The sequence below is a fragment of the Rhamphochromis longiceps genome, linkage group LG13 (assembly GCF_057381845.1).
Source record: "Rhamphochromis longiceps isolate RC_006_pf linkage group LG13, R_longiceps_female_GT1.1, whole genome shotgun sequence".
NCBI classification, from domain to species: domain Eukaryota; kingdom Metazoa; phylum Chordata; class Actinopteri; order Cichliformes; family Cichlidae; genus Rhamphochromis; species Rhamphochromis longiceps.
Genome location: NC_140569.1, coordinates 4,216,840 through 4,235,358, shown reverse-complemented (window position 1 = coordinate 4,235,358; position 18,519 = coordinate 4,216,840). Strand labels below are relative to the sequence as shown.

At 40.0% G+C, this 18,519-nt stretch overlaps 2 protein-coding genes across 2 annotated transcripts; one reads left to right on the top strand and one right to left on the bottom strand.

Moving 5' to 3' along the window:
- Window positions 1–2,799: 2,799 nt before the first annotated feature.
- LOC146655231 (uncharacterized) lies at window positions 2,800–3,967 on the top strand. Its single transcript, XM_085428855.1, has 4 exons — window positions 2,800–2,891; window positions 2,977–3,259; window positions 3,351–3,662; window positions 3,791–3,967. The coding sequence occupies exons 1-4, from the start codon at window positions 2,800–2,802 to the stop codon at window positions 3,965–3,967; spliced, it is 864 nt and encodes a 287-aa protein (XP_085284981.1).
- A 4,549-nt stretch (window positions 3,968–8,516) lies between these two features.
- Window positions 8,517–10,615, bottom strand: LOC146655230 (uncharacterized). The gene is made up of 3 exons (XM_085428854.1): window positions 10,526–10,615; window positions 9,217–9,392; window positions 8,517–9,114 (listed from the first exon to the last, which is right to left on the bottom strand). Exons 1-3 carry the CDS (start codon window positions 10,613–10,615, stop codon window positions 8,517–8,519), a joined length of 864 nt encoding a protein of 287 aa, XP_085284980.1.
- Between the last annotated feature and the right edge of the window lie 7,904 nt (window positions 10,616–18,519).

The window sequence follows — 18,519 nt, the reverse complement described above, 5'->3', positions numbered from 1 at the left end:
TCCGTCCGACTGTCAGAACTCATCAATACAGCCGAACAATAATCAATACAAAATGTGGCTATGGTCAGCACTACTTCAGGATGTAGGCTTTCATCACAAGGTTGCTCTAGTGGAAAATCCCCTGTGGAGGGAATTACTGGAGGCGGCAGGTCTCACAAGAAGCCCGGCGAGCGTCTGGTGGAAAGGTCTTTGTCAGCGGGCACCATGGACTTTTTCAAACTGTCTCTTTGAAAAAGGAACATGGGCCCATCCTCCTTCAGGCCCACCACCTGCAGGAGGTGCCGCAAGGGTCAGCTACAATGTGTGCTGGGCGGCGGCCAGGAGCAGACTGATCCCTGGCTACTGTTGGGTTTAGATTTTATTATTGTCATTTGTATTAGGAAACATTTAACCATATATGCTTAGAGGTGTATAATCAATTGTGTAGTGATAAGTTGTGTGATCTTTAACAGGCTACAGAGGCTTGGTGTGTATTCCACACTGGAATGCACCCCTGCATCTTGGGGGCATGGGAAAAGTTTGCATCTTGTCTTATTGTTTTATGGTAGGATTAACGTAGCTACGTCTGTTCTAGTCTAAGTGCTTTTCTGTTTAGATGAACTGCTGGACTTCCTCACCGGGGGGGTCTAGTCTACCCTCTTCCTGACCAAGGATGTTATATGACCCTTTGATCAGCAGTAACACACACACACACACACACACACACACACACACACACACACACACACACACACACACACACAGTATTCTTTGTTCACATGTATACCTATGTAAGATGTTATATGTTAATGACCCTATGCATATTCATGTAACCACAATAAAAGGAGTGCTATGGGGAAACCTGGCTGAGAGTCTGACAGAGGTCAAGTGGTGGAACGACGCTTGGCTCCAGCCAGGTCTCCCTCATGCATGAGTAACCAGAGAACTTTGGTGCCTTGAGTCTTGCTTTTTGCTGTGTAGCAGATTGTCCTTAACGTTCCAGCGAATAGGTTTATGCTACAAACCTATCAGCTACCAAGACTAGCAATTGGGACATGGAATATCACCTCTCTGGCAGGGAAGGAGCCTAAGTGCATGAGTTTGTTCCAGAGCCCAAGCCCTGCATTGAGGTCAATGCACAGTACTTCTCAGTCTCCTGGAGAGGTGCTGGACTCTTTCTCAGTGTGGAGTTACCCTTGAAGAGAGGCAGTGGGTGTCCTAGTATCCCCTCGGCTTGCTGCCTGTACGTTGGGGTTTCTCCCAGTGGAAGAGAGGGTTTGTTCCCTCCGCCTTTGAGTCGGGGAATGGTCCTGACTGTTGTCTGCGGTTATGCACCTTTTTGGGGTCCCTGGGTGGGATACTTCAGGGTGCTCCACCTGGGGACTCTGTTGTCCTACTGGGCAACTACAGTGAGACCTGGAGGGGCACGATTGGGAGGAATGGCCTCCCGGATCTGACCTTGAGCAGTGTTTTGTTGTTGGACTTCCATGCAAACCACAGTTTGGCCATAACGAAGACCATGTTTGAACAGAAGAGTGTCCACAAGTGCACATGGCACCAGGATACTCTAGGCTGCAGGTTTTTTTAATCGTATCACCAGATTAACTGAGAAATTGGATAAGAAATACTTTTACGTTATTCTTGTCTTATTCAAGTGTATCAGCATTCTGTTTGCCCAATACTTTGCGAGATAATTTATGCTTAAACTCTAACTGTGATTCCTGTAGCACAATTTCTAAAACTATTCAGACTTATAGCAAAACCACTCACTGAGTTTGCAAAACTAAAAGCACAAAAACTGCTTTGCACTCAGTTTGCAATTTTGTAACACACACTTTGCAAAACTGTAGGCACAATTCACTGCACAACACTCAATTACCAAATTTCCAACACACTCCTAGCAAAAGTATACACATGTATGGTATGGCTATCATTAACACTAATTTGCCAACTGTCTGGCACACTTTCACATGTGAAAACTGTTTTAGATAAGTAGTCCACTTTGCAATCAGCCTAAGCACTATAAACAGGCCACAGGTAAGCTGTCTATGTGGAGTACAATGGAAGGAGCAGTAAGAGTGAGAAGAGTGAGAATCAGAGGAGGCCGAGGGAGAGGATGTGGAGGTGAAGAAGTTGGAGGAAGAGGACGTGGAGGATGTAGAAGTTCTTTATATTTGGAAGGAAAAATAAGCACCGACCAGAGTCCCAGGAGTGTCCCAAAAAGTGATTTTATTACACACAAGATTGTACAGGTGTGGGAAGAAGCTCTTCCTCGTTTGCACAAAGACGAAACGTTTTATAGCCATGTATGACGTCAGCAGACCACAGAAGAATTCCCCTATCTTCCCATTATCTCCTTCTATGGCTAAGATCAACAACATTTTCCAGATGTTTCCACTTATGCTTTCTGGGAATTTAACCAATAGTGTGTTCATAAGTGTGTATTTTGTGAGAGTGTCAGTTTCCGGCCAGCAAACGGTCAGTGTCCTTATCTGACTCTGTTTTGGGCCGCCTGGATCCACAGCTAAGCTGGTGGTTTTACTAATAGTGTATTGTATCTAGATTTCTGTTATAGTAGATTTACTAAATGATAAATGATACATGATAATATGGATGATAAACTGATGCAGACTAATGAAGTAATAATGAAATAATGACCGTGCTTTATGAATGACATCACAGTGAGAATAAAATAACATATTTTCTTGACAAGGAGCAAGTAGAGGACGAGGAGGGGAAAGAGGAAGGGTAAGAAGAGTAAGAAACAGAATAACTGATGACACCAGAGCTACAATAGTGGACCATGTCATCAACCATGGGATGACCCTGAGGGAAGCTGGCCAACGTGTTCAGCCTAAACTGAGCCGCTACACTGTGGCAAGCATCATTAGGACATTTCGAAATGAGAATCGGTAAGTACTTTGTAGCACTGCCATACTCTAATGAGAAACACAACAGTACCATACCTGCAAAAATACTGAAATTGTTACTTTACAGAATTGCTAGACGTCCAGATGTTGGGGACAGAGGCAGAATGTTCATTCCAGAGCAAGAGACCCATATAGTGAACATGGTGATTGCCAATAATGCAATAAGACTGCATGAAATACAGCAGCGCATAATGGATGATGAAACCATCTTTCAAAATATACACAGTGCAAGCATTTCTACACTAAGTCGTGTACTTGCGCGCCACAGAATAAGAATGAAGCAAATTTACAGAGTTCCTTTCGAGAGAAACACAGAACGTGTAAAGCAACTGCGATATGACTATGTGCAGGTAAGCTAGTGTCATTGGTTCTGGATTTGGAAGTGCATACTGTAGTGCTGTGCATGGGCCTGATGTGTTGCATTTGTTTTGTCTTGTCCAGAGAGTGATGGAACTAGAAGCAGATGCAATGGGACATGAGCTACTTTTTGTAGATGAGGCCGGTTTTAACCTCAGTAAAACCAGGAGACGTGGCAGGAACATTATTGGACACCGTGCCATCATCAATGTCCCAGGACAACGTGGTGGTAACATAACCATGTGTGCAGCTATAAGCCAAAATGGTGTTGTTCACCATCATGCAACCATAGGCCCATACAACACTGCACACATTATTGCATTCCTGGACACCGTGCATGACATGCTCACTGTTCAGAGACCAGAGCAGACCCGATATGTCATCATATGGGACAATGTTAGTTTACAGACCATCCATCCTTCATGGCACTCAACCTCCCTCCATACTCTCCATTCTTGAATCCCATCGAGGAGTTCTTCTCTGCCTGGTGCTGGAAAGTGTATGACCGTCATCCTCATCAACAGGTAGCCCTTTTACAGGCAATGGAGGAGGCATGTGGAGATATTGACCAGGCATCATGTCAGGCCTGGATATGGCATTCAAGGAGATATTTTCCCCGGTGCCTTGGACTGGAGGATGTCGCATGCGATGTGGACGAAATTTTGTGGCCGGACCCAGAAAGACGACATGATGTAGGCTGATTGTCTTTTTTTTTCCTTTTATTTGTGGAATTCCTGTTTTGTGTTCTGACTTTGTCTTGGTTTTGATGAGTGTTACGTCCCTCTGCAGCTTCTAATCATCTCAGTGTTTTCAGCTGGTGCTAATTGGCCACACCTAGTCAGGTGTGGATAAAAGCATACCTGAGGCAAGCTTTCCGGCAGTGCACTAGTCTTTGCCTTGGTGGCATCAGCCATTTTAGCCAACCTGGTTTTCCATTTTAGGATGAAACCTCTTCTCACCCACACTCTGTTATTCATCTCTGTTTTTATGTTGCGGCTTTTGAGCCGGGTCGTAACATAAGTGGTGGCTCGTCCGGGATCTTTGGACATTTTAGTGGAGACTGAATGTCAGTTTGTTTTGCTTTGAAGTGGGTGAGTGATGGTGTTCACTGTAATTGAGCAAACTCCCTTTAGTAAGTGTGTTTCAGCTGGGTGGCTGTGCTGCCCTTCCATCGAAGCACTTGTTTGTTGTTTTGCTTTATTGTTTTAGTTTATTGTGTTTGGTGGCTATCCTGGGTGGGGGTACGCTTCAGAGTTTGGTAGGAGACTATATCTCTGGTCTGCTGCCTGCTCTCGAGTTCGCGTTTAAAGTTGCCTCGAGCCTGGTACACCACTGAAGACTAGGGTAGGAAAAGTAAGGGTTTTGTTGTTTTTAGTGTTTTAGGCTGGGAGTTGCACATAGTAAATCAGTGGCACCAAACTTGGTAGGAGGTTTGAGACTATTCATGATTCTGGTCTGTAGCTGAGGCAGGTAGGCTGTTTTTAAGTTGGCATTGTGTGTACACCATGTGTGTGCATATGTCAGTGTTGATGGATGCTAATGAGATCCTTGTGAGGTGAGTGTTTTGTGATGTGACCTTTTAGTGTTGTGGGGAATATGGCTATTTTGTTGGATCACTTGTGAATGTTGTTGGCCAGGTGATGGCAATAACACTGTGGGGTGCTGAGCCACCTGTGATGTGATCGTTGTGTGGCCATAGCTCTCCAGTTTTGTGGTTGGTCACTAGTGTGCTTGATTTACTGAACTTTTTGGATTAAAGTAACTTGTTGTGGTATAGGGCCACTTGTATGTGACTGTTTGTGTGGTGGAGACAACAGATCACTTGTGATTATTTGTTGCTACTTTTGGTTTTGTGTTGTAGCAGGTCAGGTAATCATTTTGGGTTTGTGACTGTTGTGCTCCTTTGTGTTGGTCACATGTTACTTTTTGTCTGTTCAGTGTGGCAACTTCAAATCCTCATGCCCATCCATGCTTAGAGATGCCAACTATAACGTGAACACTGTGCTTCTGTTAGCTTTAACTTTTATTCCAGGTTTGTGGGTCAAGGAACTGAAGGCTTCAGAGGGGCTTTTAATAAATTTAAGGGTCCTAGAGGAACCCTTTTAAGGGAGGAGGTGTTACGTCCCTCTGCAGCTTCTAATCGTCTCAGTGTTTTCAGCTAGTGCTAATTGGCCACACCTAGTCAGGTGTGGATAAAAGCATACCTGAGGCAAGCTTTCCGGCAGTGCACTAGTCTTTGCCTTGGTGGCACCAGCCATTTTAGCCAACCTGGTTTTCCATTTTAGGATGAAACCTCTTCTCACCCACACTCTGTTATTCATCTCTGTTTTTATGTTGCGGCTTTTGAGCCGGGTCGTAACTGATAGGTTTTGTATTGTTGATTGTCATTTATGCTTAGAAACATTTACTCATATATGCTTAGAAGTGTATAATCATTTGTAGATTGAAAGAATGTTTCATCCTAAGAGGTCTGTAACAGAATGAATGAAGAGGGGGTGAGTTCACTCCCCTACAGAGGAGAGATCGTATCTTCCTTTGCTGATTTATGGTATAGCAAACACACGTATATCTGTTTAAGTATAAGAGCCTTTTGTTTAGATGAACTGCTGGACTTCCTTACCGGGGGGTCTAGTCTACCCTCTTCCTGACCAAGGATGTTTGCTTGTGTGCTTTTATGACCCTTTGATCAGCAGTACCCCACACACACACACAGGCAAGGTACTCTTTGTGTGAATGTAGACGTCATATGTTAATGAACCTATGCATATTCATGTAACCTCAATAAAAGGACAGTGGTACGGGAGAACGGAAGAGAGCAACTGGGGTCAAGCGAAGGGACGGCGCTTTGTCCGGTTCTCTCCCGTGCACGAGTAACATGAAGAACTTTGCCTACTTGCGTCTTGCTTGCGGTGTAATTATATTGTCTTCAACGTTCCAGCGAATAGGTTTATGCTACAAACCTATCAGTAACAATGAGTGTGAATAAACACCAATACTTGACGTTTGGATCCTTGTATGTTTACATGACACTATGACAAAGGTGTGAGCTCAAATTGACATCTGTACACAGAGAAAGCAAAAGCCAGATGTGTTTTGTATTCATACCATCAGTGTGCAGTTGGCGCATTGTGTGCTTAGTAGATGATGGCTTGTGTGTACTGTTTGATACGGAAACACCATTTTTACAAAGGTGTGAAGAGTTAATCTAGCTGTGTTCGCTTTTGCAAGAGAACTAAAATGTTTTGATAATTGGGTGACAGGTTTTTTTATTTGTGTGTAGAGTTTTGCAAAATTAGCCAATAGTTACAAAAGATGTGCTTAAGCAATCAGAAAAAACTGTAATGGGTTACTGCCATTTATACTACACAAAGTAATTAAGCAAGAAACAATTAAATTAAACAAATGTTTTTGGTTTTCACGTTATACAACAGAAATTTCAGCTTTTTTTTAACTACAGTTTTAAAAAAGAAAAAAAAACCTCAAAAAAACTGGACAGTCTGGACAATGAGTTATAAAAACTTTTTTTCTGCAGTTGTACACATTTATTTTTTACAGTTTAATTTCAAAGAATCGTGTTGACAGATTTTCTTTGCCACAGCAGAGTTTCTTTATCATACAGCCAGTGTTGGGGAGTAACGGAATACATGTACCGCCGTTACATATTTAAAATACAAAATATGAGTAACTGTATTCTGTTACAGTTACCGTTTAAAAAGGTGGTATTTAGAATACAGTTACTTTGTTGAAATAAAGGGATTACATGGAGGACTTTTCCTGTTTTCATGTTAGGCTGTCCCCTCTCTACGAGCCCAGTTGTAAGTAAGCTATTTAGACTCGACTGTACACCGTGTTGGTGTTTTCCTCCGAAACAATAAGTTCTGTTGCAGCAGTCTTTCAACGCCTCTCTCTGTCTCTCGCTAGCACAGTTGACCCAGACAACAAAGTAAAGCTAGTTTTTGGCTATGAGCCCGACACGAACCCGACGTATTATTCAGAGGTCCCTTTACTACGGTTCAGAGCCGCGGCCCTTCAGTAATAGTAATAAATCACACAGCAATAGTACATTGTTGAACAGTTATTTTTTTCTGACCTGTACCGGTCCGTGAGTCGTTTGGTACCGGGCCGCGAGAGTTGAGGCTCAGTTGTGAAATGTATGGTTTTCAGGGTTTTTATCGGTTTTCAGCGTTATTTTGTTTTATCGTTTACTCGGTTTTCCTGGGTCTTTTCACGTGTGCTATGAATAAATCTCCTTTTTTTCGGTACCGGTACTAGTTTTATTTTGTTGAATTTATCCGCGACACCTTAAAGGCCGGTCCGTGGCGCAAAAAAGGTTGGGGAGCGCTGCCGATACAGTCAGCCTATCAACTGACACCATAAATGCACCAATGTAGGTTTTACTGCAGTCACTGATCACACCAACAGATTTATCATCTTCTTGTTGATTTTTATGCTGTCTGACATCTTTATGAAACTAGCCAAATGATGGCCTGTTGGTCTTTAGATGAACTTCTTGTATTTGCAAAAAAATGAATTGTTTTCTTTTCAAGATATTTTTTTATTTCCCCAATACAGCTTCAAAGAAATTTAAACAGCTTACAAAACACAAAAACTTTGTTGCACCTTTAAAAAACACAACCACATTAACATATAAGAACAATATTATTAATAATACTTTATACACTGTCATAACAGAATAGATCAGAGGAAATTCAAATGCTACTCTGACTGAAAACTAAAGTTATTTTAGTTTTCTTTCTCCCCCCCCCCCCCCCCCCCTTCTGTTAACTACCTCCCAATCATTACTTTCTTTCTTTTTTCTTTTCTGTCCCCCCGCCCTTGTCTGCTCTGGTTATAATAACCCAAAATAAAAAAATCGCGATAAAGTTCTAATAAAATTTGACTATCAAGTGGACCACTATAGCAAAGGCTGTAATGCTCCACTTGTGAATGTAAATCTGTTTGGTTCTTTTTGTCCTTCAGGCAACAATTCTGACTGCTACACTGTCGGACAGGACAGGGGAAAAAAATGTAATAAGAGGCCCCATACTGTGGTGACTGTGCTAATCACTGCACCATCATGCTGCCATTTAGAAGAAATTCTGAAGTAATTTGTACATTTTCATTTCCAACATTCAACTACTCACCAAAACAATGTTTCCTGTTTCTCCCAGTTGGTGCAAAGAACAGGATTTTAGGTGATTGACAGTCTGAGGGGACGGCTAAACAATATTTGGAAAGGATGGTGTTTACTTATCTCACTCTTGCTAATTCCTCACCATCTCTCCTGTCATGTGACCCTGTTTCCTCGTTTCCTTCATCTCTGACTACATGATCTGACCTGTCTGTGCTAACATCAGTCACATCTCCTGTGTTGTTGCTCTCCATACTGCAGCAGCACAGATGTGCCAGCAGCCTGTCAATGGGCCCTTTACACATGAAGGCAAACAGAATGAAGTCCAACAATGAACTAAACAGAAAAAAGATCATAATGATAAAATCAGTAGCTGTCTCAGGGCGACGTGGACGCAAGCTGACAGGTAATAGAATGACTGCAGGAAGGTTTATGAGAAAGTAATTAAGCAGCAACAGAACCAAGGTTCCTACAATTCTTCGTTTTTCTTCAGTGGGCACTGAGGTGGCAGCAGGCAGAGCTTTAAGTGTCCCAGTGAGACAGAAGATGAACAGGGGGGCAGGGAGGGCGGCATAAATAATTAAACGTACAAATTCATATGAAAATACAGCAAGAGCAACACTAACACTACAAAAGACCCAGACCAGAACACAGACCAGCACAGAACCCTCAGTTTGTCTGAAGCAGTCCAACAGTGGGCAGGCGATGAAACAATACCTGCAACACAAACAGAAAGATTATCAGAGTACAGAACATAACAATGCTTCATAGTTCAGTATATTCAGAGACATGTAAGTACACACACACACACATTGGTACCTTTCCAAAGCAATGCACAACCTGAAGTAAAGACTGGCTGTCACAGAAAAATAGTAAAAGAAATGTGCAGAGGTGTCTTTGACTATTTCCAAAGGAAAGAACATCATGCTGTGATGGATCAGAATGGAGATGATGAGGTTTGTGTAATAGATGACAGGAACCTGATATCTTCGCCCCTGCAGGAAATATTAATTGAAACCGCATTAATACAATGTTTAAAATGATTGTACCCAAGTGTAAATTATTGCATATAAATGAATGAATATTTATTTTACCTCTTATAAAGAGGTAAAATTTCCTTTACCTCTTATAAAGAGGTAATATATACAGCAAGTGAAATATTTTACTAGTACGACAGAAAACGTACAAGTAATGATTTATCTTATATATTTTTGGAATTTAAATTCATACACCTCAAAATAAACACAAATTTCAGACTGTTATAGTGAAATGGATTCCCAACAGAAACAAAAACAATATTTGAGCACAGCACTTTCTTGCTTCATCACAATACAACCAAAATACAAGACATGTACTAAATATTTGTTATTTAACTTTTAACTCAGTAAGTAAAATTAATTCTGTAATATTTATAAAAGTCAGTTCCAGAACAGACAAGCGAAAAAAACTATAAAACCCCAAAACACTGTACATACAATTATGTATTACTGTTAATAAGAATATTACAGAGAATTATCACACTTATCTTAAGATATATCTATAATTAAGTGTTGACTGTTTTGCTGTAGAAAAACAAAATAGTGCAGAAGTCACTGAATGGTCTAAAAATCTGAGGCTTAAATTTAGACACGTGTTTTTCTTCTTTAGTCAAACTGCAAACATGTTGAACGTCTACGGGAGATTTTGTTGAACAATACTCTTATATATGATCAAAGCACAACTATTAATCCCATTAATGACAGAAATTTAGAGAATCATTTCTGAATACTAGTGAAGCTGTCGACACATGATTGGTTTTAATGAGGCTCATATATTCACTCATCTGGGATGTGCTAATTTTATGACATGACTGTATCTGGTTCAGTGAACTTCACATTATTACACTTTACTTTTGCTGCACCAATAAAATACAACATGTTAAGAATTTATTATTTTATTCTACTATTCCTACACTGTCGACTATCAACTGACATTCAAGTTTATGTCAGCTGTCAACGGTTGGGTATATTCTAGGCAGTTCGGCAGTCTATTGCTGGGTTAAGTTTTATTTCATTTCATATTTACTTTTTTCTGAGTTTTTTAATTGTTCACACTCACAGACATAAAAAGATGATACATACTTACGTACCGCACAACACACACAGCAGAAGAACAGTATGGTCACGGGAAGGAAGAAGCAGATATTCATCCATATCAGGACTACCAATATCTCCCACATGACTTTCTGTGTGATGGAGTTGCTGCAGAAGAATTTTCTACTCTCTTTTAAACTGAAAGAAAAAAATATGTAAAAGAAATTCATCAAACTTGTGTTTTTTTTCTAAAATACATGTATTGTATAAAGTGGTTCCTAGTTAATTGCGGCAGTTACGCTCTAAAAAATAACCTGCGATGGGTGAAATCTGAAAAGTAGTCGGCTTTAGTTTTTTACAATTATTATAGATGTTTTAAGGCTGTACAACCCCTCACTACACACTTTATATGCTTTTCTCAGACATGCATGAATGTTTTCACACTTTTCTCTCTTGTTTAAACGCTCTCAAGAATGAGTTGAGTAAAGTTTGACTTAATTCAATTCAATTCAATTCAATTTTATTTATATAGCGCCAAATCGCAACAAAAGTCGCCTCAAGGCGCTTCATAGATGCAGAGAAAAACCCAACAATCATATGACCCCCTATGAGCAAGCACTTTGGCGACAGTGGGAAGGAAAAACTCCCTTTTATCAGGAAGAAACCTCCGGCAGAACCAGGCTCAGGGAGGGGCGGCCATCTGCTGTGACCGGTTGGAGTGAGAGAAGGAAGACAGGATAAAAGACATACCTTTATTAGTCCCACAAGGGGAAATTTCATAAGGCTGCCGACCTATTGCACGCAATGGCGGTGCCATCTTACCCTCCGACCATACATACATTACACAAAACATCACATGGGGAAGACAGGTCAGAGAGGTATAACAATGGAAAATGCACCACATGAGGAAAGATAAGGAGAAAAAAATAACTCCCCCCAGACTGAGCTCCGACAGGGAGATCAGTTTGAGAACAGAAAAAAACACCTCTGCACAAAGCACATGAAAAAACTCTTAATACACCAAAGAAACACATGACAAGCAACAGGGGTGGTTAAAGGGTGAGAGACAGCCGAATTAGACAGTACATCCGGGCCTGCGTGCGCTGCTCTCCTTGATCCACCGTCAGCATCGGAGGGGAATAAGCGTCAAAGGCGTTTGGAAAGGGAGGGAGGATGAGTGTGTATATCAGTGTATATGTATGTGTGTGTGTGTCCAGAGTTCAGCTGAGACAGTGTCCTTCGCCCTGCTAGGCTAAGTAAACAGTCTTCCAGCCAACCCAGGTGGCCTTGCATGGAATGGGAAGGAACAGACTAAACACAGTCGTTATCAGGGTGTTTTTGTTCGGCTCCAGCCTTGCGACCGCAGCTGGCGCCAAAGGGGTATCTGCATAAGTGATGGTGCTTTTTACTTTAGTGCGAACAGCTCATATAAATTTCAAAGCTGTTCTACAGTCCAACACTGGTCTCTCAATCTCCCGTTGGAGAGCCGCGAGCTTCGCCATATTTGCGTTCTGTGATGTTGTCATTTCTTGTACTCAAGGAGCCGATTCTGAGAACTCACGGCAGTGTGCCTCCCCGAGATGTCATCCAATTTGCGCCCAGAGATGTTATTCTGAGCTAGCCCCTCCAAGATGTAATCCAGTCTGCAGTCAGAGATCTTATTCTGAGTATTCACAGCAGCCATAGCCTTTCCAAGATCTTATCTGTGCTGCACTCAATGAGCCCATTTTGAGAAACTCACGCATCTCCCATCGTTCCAATCCCAGCGAGCAGCCTTGTGGGGGTTTGAACAGCCGGTTCCGCTTCCTTAATTCTTCGATAAGTCAGGGCCAAGCCAGCTCCGATCAGCAAGAACCCTGTTATCATGGTTCCAAATAGGTAGATATCTTCAGTACTCAGGCTCACCCGAGCCGAAACTTCTTATTGAGAAAGGGGTGTCAATTGCATTTAGGGACCAGTTGATCCAATCCATAATTCCTCTTTTAGGTTTTAGAGAACAGACTGTGAGAGAGTGTTCCAGGGAAAAGTAATACAAAAAACACGAGACTAGACAAGGACATAAGAAGCTAAGCAGGGAAGCTAAGGGAGAGGAGGAGGAGAAAAGTACGACAGCCTTCGTCAAGAGCAAGAGCAGAGAGTTAGAATTAGTTAGAATATTTCTCTGCCTTTTTGGTGCTACAACAGGTACCTTAGATGGTGCAAAACGTTTCGTCCACATTGTTGTGTCAACAAAATAGTACAGCACTTCAGAGTCACACTGCTAGTGATCAAAGAATTACGTTAATTTGACAAGCTGAATGCATTCTGTACTGTAAAGGAGACTGGGTATGGAGGAGATTGATTGACAATGGTCTACAGGTAATCAGGACGCAGAACACAATGCGCTGTAAAAACAAACAAACAAACAAAAAAAAACAAACAAACAAGAACAACAGTTCTCCCTGATAAAAGGACTGTGTTTTGACTATCTGCTCCTATCCTTTTTGGTCACCTGCGTCAGCTGGAGGACTGTTGACTTCTGCTTAACCGGGTGAAAGGACAGTCTCTCTCTCAAGCTGAACAGGATACATGCGCACTCAGAGTAAACCTGCTTTCATCTGTGATGTATAACATATGATTTTTAGTTACGTTTTTTCCAAAGTCATTGCCTGTTAAATTTGAAATTCTTTTTTTTTTTTTTTTTTTTTTTTGCCTGTCCCGTTTGCTTCTTTTGCCATCAGAATTATTGTCTAAAGGCGAAGAAAGATGCCCAACTGATTTACCAAATGGACCATCCCAGCCTTGCCGTAATGGTCTATTTGATTCACCTTTTATTGTTTATTTCATTTTATTTTCACTTGCTAAATACAGGACAGACTTGACTCTGGAAAAGAAAGGGGAGAAAGAAAGAGGGAAAGAAAAACAGCTGGGAAGAAGGACGGGGATAAAGGGCAACAAACAAAAACCAACAAAATAAGCAGACAAAAAATACAAATATCAATCACCTGGATAAATTTGAAATTCTATTTAACCAAGAAATTAAAACCAGTCTAATTTAAAGTAATCTTCTTGGAGGCAAGTTTAACTTTAGAATTACTTTATTAGACTAGTCATGTGTAGCCAATAAACTGGGAACTGATCATGTCAGACGCTAAATACAGCAGTTATCCTGCATTCAACAGGATCAGACTTATTTAACTTATTTAACATTGTAGTAATCAGATGAAATTTACATTTACATTTATAGAGCAACAAACAATCTCATTACACTAAATTACCCCATTTGTGATTTTTTCCTCATAATTTTACATGTATAACTAAAATAATTTGAATTATGCTACACTTGGCCTGGAGTTGAACACCCCTGAGCTAGGGTTTCTGAGCGACCACCACAGCTTGGATTATGTATGTGAATTGGGAGGAGAAAAGCTGTCTCCCAAAATGTAGGCTGCATCCACCGGAGGCCGCATTTGAAGGCCGATTACGTCACAGCCAGGCGATGAAGTCTGTCCCAATGTGTCGACTCTTTCAAATGTGGCCTTTATTTCCCCAGATTTGAAGGATGGGTCGGTGTGTCCTTCGTGGCCCACCATATTCAGAATTCATAGCGCGGCCCAGCCAATTCCAGTTTCCCACAATGGCGGCCGCTACTAAGTTTAAATATTACTCTTATTAATCTTTCTGGGTCACAAAATAAACCTTTAACATATTTTCAGGTGAGAAAGTAGCCGTGCAAATTTTAAATACCTGCTTGGTTTATCAAGACATTGCATATTTGCAAAAGTGCTCCAATGTTTTCAGAGACGTCTGTTACCCACCCGCTCGATAGCTCGATAGCGCGATGTTTTCTTTACCTGAGACACAGGTAAAGAAAACAGAATTCAGCTGACTTCAAACTGCAGTCTATTGACATCTAGTGGCCCAGGATCCAGCAGCAGGCATCAAAAACTAAACAGGTGGGTTTGCTTCTTATTTGAGCTGCCTACAAAATGCCGCCAAAGAAAGGCACAGTCTCCAAGGAGGAGATTAAGAAATCTCTAAATTACATGTCAGGAGAGCTTTCTAATATCTCCAAACAACAGAAATTGCTTTTGGATATGATGGGACAGATTAAAAAACTGCAAAAACTAAATGAAGAAAAGGACAAAAAAAAAAAGCCCTACTTGAGTCCCGAGTGGCAGATCTACAGCAGTAAACCCGTATTAATGACTTAATAGTAAGTGGATTGGAGACCAAACACAGAACATATGCCAGAGCTGTAGTGTCAGAGGAAGGCAGTGAGCCCACTGAAGCTGACATCAACTCTTTGGAGAAACAAATTGTCAATTTCTTTAGTGGCAAGGGAATTACCATTAATAGTAAAGATATTGAAGCTGGCCATCCTTTGCCTCGAAAAAATAATAGTGGAAAACCATTGTCAGTTTTGGCCGGCGGTCATAGGTTCTGTCCAATAATACGACGCGAGACTGGAGTAAAAGACATCCATGGATTGGCACTTTATGATAACAGCACAAACACTAACTACAACTAAACAAAATGGCTTCCTTTTATACTCTACCTTTTCAGGTGAGCATCTGGAATAGCCCAAGTATGGGGTTAACTAATCAAAATGAACACATAACCCTCCACACAAACAAACATACAATAACATTAAAGCACATCACAAACATATACATATTTCCAACACGTACTATAAACAAACCAATAACATAAGCTTCACCCATTTCTATCTAAATTAAAACCCTCTTTAACCACACTCCCTAACCCGGCACACTGGTCTGCTCCAAGAGCTCTTACACAGGTGATTGAGCTGCTTTCACTCTTTTGCTCCACATCCTGCAAGAAGCAACCAGGACAGGTGAGTACCTTTACAAGTTCTCATTTCACATATGTTTAGGTTATTGATAAATGATTAACTGCAAGCAGCTCTAACTTTGGCTCTTCTCCGACACAGGTAGGATGGCCAGTCCCACTGTCTCTTTTCCGTTACAAGCTGTCAATTTAATCGTATGTCAAATAACCTAATAAAAGACTCCATAAGAACTAATGTGTTTTCTTTATTACTCTATTTTAAATTCCCAATCCAACAATTTATTATTAACAATACCAACCAGGTAATGGAACCCCTGGTCTCCATTACAACCATCAATAATAATACGCTTTGTGAACAGAAAATCAAAAAAGCTAAGACGCTGAGAGGAACCAATGTCTACTAGTAAAGCGCTATACAAATTCATTGACCATTTAACATGGACTGCAAACTGCAAGGTCTACATCAAACTCAAAGGAACACCAGAAGAACAAAAAGTTGTGGTCATTAAAGAACTTTCAGAACTGAATAAATATTAGAAACGTTAAAAACCATGACACTAACTATAGAAATAAATCATATAACATGAAAAAAGTGTGATAATAATCACTTTTCTTAGTAAGGTGAAAATGAAAGTTACCCATATTTGAACATTGTATATAAGGATTTGAGACTAAAACCCTTTGAGTATACTGATCACAAACCATGGGACTTAGAACATGTTATATACCCTGAAAACAATTTCTATACCCACAAGCATGACCAAAAATGTGAATATTATACAAATGAGCAGTTTAATCAAAATATAATAATGGATAATGTAATATCAAACATACATTTTAATAGTAGAAGCCTCAGTTCAAATCATTCAAAAATTGATGGCTATGACATGTATTGCATCAATAGAAATAAAAAAAAGGGGAGGGGGTGTTGCCTTGTACACTGATAATAATTACAAATGTAGAATCATCAGTGAACTGTCTCTAGCACTGGATAACATAATGGAGTGCATAACTATTGAAATAGAAGCTGAAAAGTCAAAGAATCTGCAAATCAGCTGTATCTACAGGACCCGTGGATAGAAATGTTCACAGAGGAAGTGCTGAAGATATACAATCCCATTAACAACATGAAAATGACATTTTATGTGGTGATTTCTTCAGAACTGCGCAAATCTTAAATCTTGCGACACCGCACGGGATTTCAGTCTCGCGCGCTTTGGATCGTGGTTTGAGGAAGGCTTCCATCTCAGTCAAGTCGAGCACCTGCCTCTACTTTTTTCGGTATACCGAAAAAATCAAATTGGGTGGTTGTTAGATTAAAAGGGTCTACCTTTCAATTTGAACACAAAAATTTCATGTTTCTATCTTGAACGTAATTAAATCATGTAGGATCTGTACAAAATTCAACAACTTAATTTGTTCTTGTTGAGTTGACATGATACAATCTAGTAAGAGTGGTTGCTGGACTCATGAAATTAACAAACTGCAGGAAAATCACTGGAGTTATAAGAGGCAGACAACTACACACACACACCACATGTATGCTTTTGCTATTTATTGTGGTTTAACCTGTCGAGGACAAAAATGTACAGAAAATTCTGCATCAAGCCTTGAAATCATAGCTTTTTGTTAACCCTGGATTGGTGGCATGGTGATTAGTGCTGTTGTCTCACAGCAAGAAAGTCCAGGGTTCAAATTCACTGTCTGGCTAGTTTACAGTTGTTTCTCTCTGGGTATTCTGGTTTCCTTCCACAGTTAAAAGTCATGCAGTGTTTGTCTCCATGTGATTGACTGGTGAGCTGTCCAGGGTGTACCCTGCCTCTTACCCTATCACTTCAGGGTTATGCCCCAGCACCCCTGCAACCCGGATGATAGTTGTAGATCAATTCACTTTGTATTTTAACCAGACTCTTAGACTTTGTTGAACATTATGTAACATGAAAACAACCTGTAGTATTTAAGTGAATAAGTGAAGTGAATAAGGGGGCAGGAACAGGAGAAGTGTAAATTTCATCCTACTCCTTTTCGAGCACACACATTCGGTAGACATGGATATATACAAGAAAACTTTATGATTTTTAATTTTTGTTTATTTGTTTTTTTTCTCCTGTTATTTCAATTATATTTGCATGTTCGAAATAAAATTCTATCTATCTCTCTAACTTCAAGTATAATGATAATAAAAATAATTGTAAACATTGTCTTTACTTACCTCAGGACTGCTTTCAGATGAAACTGTGGGTAAAATGTGTAATATGTTGAGTCTATCTTGAACATGGAAGTTGTGGTGGCCTAATTAACACCCCACCCCCACAGACATGTGGTCACACTCAAAGTGCAGATGGTTTATTTTCAGCATAGAAACAACTTTTTTTTTCTCTCCAAGATGTAGCCCACATTCAAGTTTAGTATGCACCAATCAGTTGATTTGTGCTGTTTTATAAACCTAACATAGTGGCTACATGAAACTAATAATACAAAGTAAAGGAAAAGTAAACATTTTATTTATGATACTTTTTCATTTTTTGCTTTGTTAAAAATCTAAATAGTTATCAGTTATTTATTGATATCTCTCTTGTTAAAACACTTAAAAGATTAATTTTCAAACCACTTTTTCATATGATCTGTGTTCCCATGTGTGTACTATTAACCCTTAGTGATTGCTTTAGGTTGTTTATAAACCCAGTGATCAGCAGTTTGTGGTGTTGCCAGGCAGAAATAGAAATATTTCTACATGAACACGGTCCTGCATTGATGACTGACATATTGTGATACTTTTATATGGTAGGCCTGTTTAAGTTTTAAACTATCAACTGACAACATAAATGTATCTGTGAGGAGTTAACTGTGGTCATAGATGACAGCAACAACAAGCAATTTTCTCATAGACTTTAATTTTACATCTTTATGAAACCAGAGAACTGCCACCTGTTGTCCTTTATTAAATGTAGGACCCATAATGGATGAACAATTTGTAACTGCAAAAAATTAGACAAAGCTATTTTTTCAACCTAGATTTGTTTTATTTCATCAATAAAAAAAAAAAATACAGTGTCTCATATCTGAGAGTAAACTGAGTAAACTGAACTAAATAAATATTATTTACAGGAATGTAAATTTTTTTCATTACATCTTTAAAAACACTGAACATACAAAGACTTCTTTATGAATTTTAACAATTGTACAAAACTCTTATCCATGTCACACATCACAAGTAATCTTGCTGTTTGTTCAGTCCAGTTATTAACAACAAAGGAGA

What these genes read in the sequence shown, in the direction of transcription:
- LOC146655231 (XM_085428855.1), top strand. Translation starts at nt 2,800, where the DNA reads ATGACCCTGAGGGAAGCTGGCCAACGTGTTCAGCCTAAACTGAGCCGC. An exon ending in ACATTTCGAAATGAGAATCG is followed by an intron (nt 2,892 to 2,976) that starts GTAAGTACTTTG and finishes GTTACTTTACAG; the next exon opens with AATTGCTAGACGTCCAGATG. An exon ending in TGCGATATGACTATGTGCAG is followed by an intron (nt 3,260 to 3,350) that starts GTAAGCTAGTGT and finishes TGTCTTGTCCAG; the next exon opens with AGAGTGATGGAACTAGAAGC.
- LOC146655230 (XM_085428854.1), bottom strand. Translation starts at nt 10,615, where the DNA reads ATGTGGGAGATATTGGTAGTCCTGATATGGATGAATATCTGCTTCTTC. An exon ending in TCTGCTGTGTGTGTTGTGCG is followed by an intron (nt 9,393 to 10,525) that starts GTACGTAAGTAT and finishes TATTTCCTGCAG; the next exon opens with GGGCGAAGATATCAGGTTCC. An exon ending in TTGTGCATTGCTTTGGAAAG is followed by an intron (nt 9,115 to 9,216) that starts GTACCAATGTGT and finishes TTTGTGTTGCAG; the next exon opens with GTATTGTTTCATCGCCTGCC.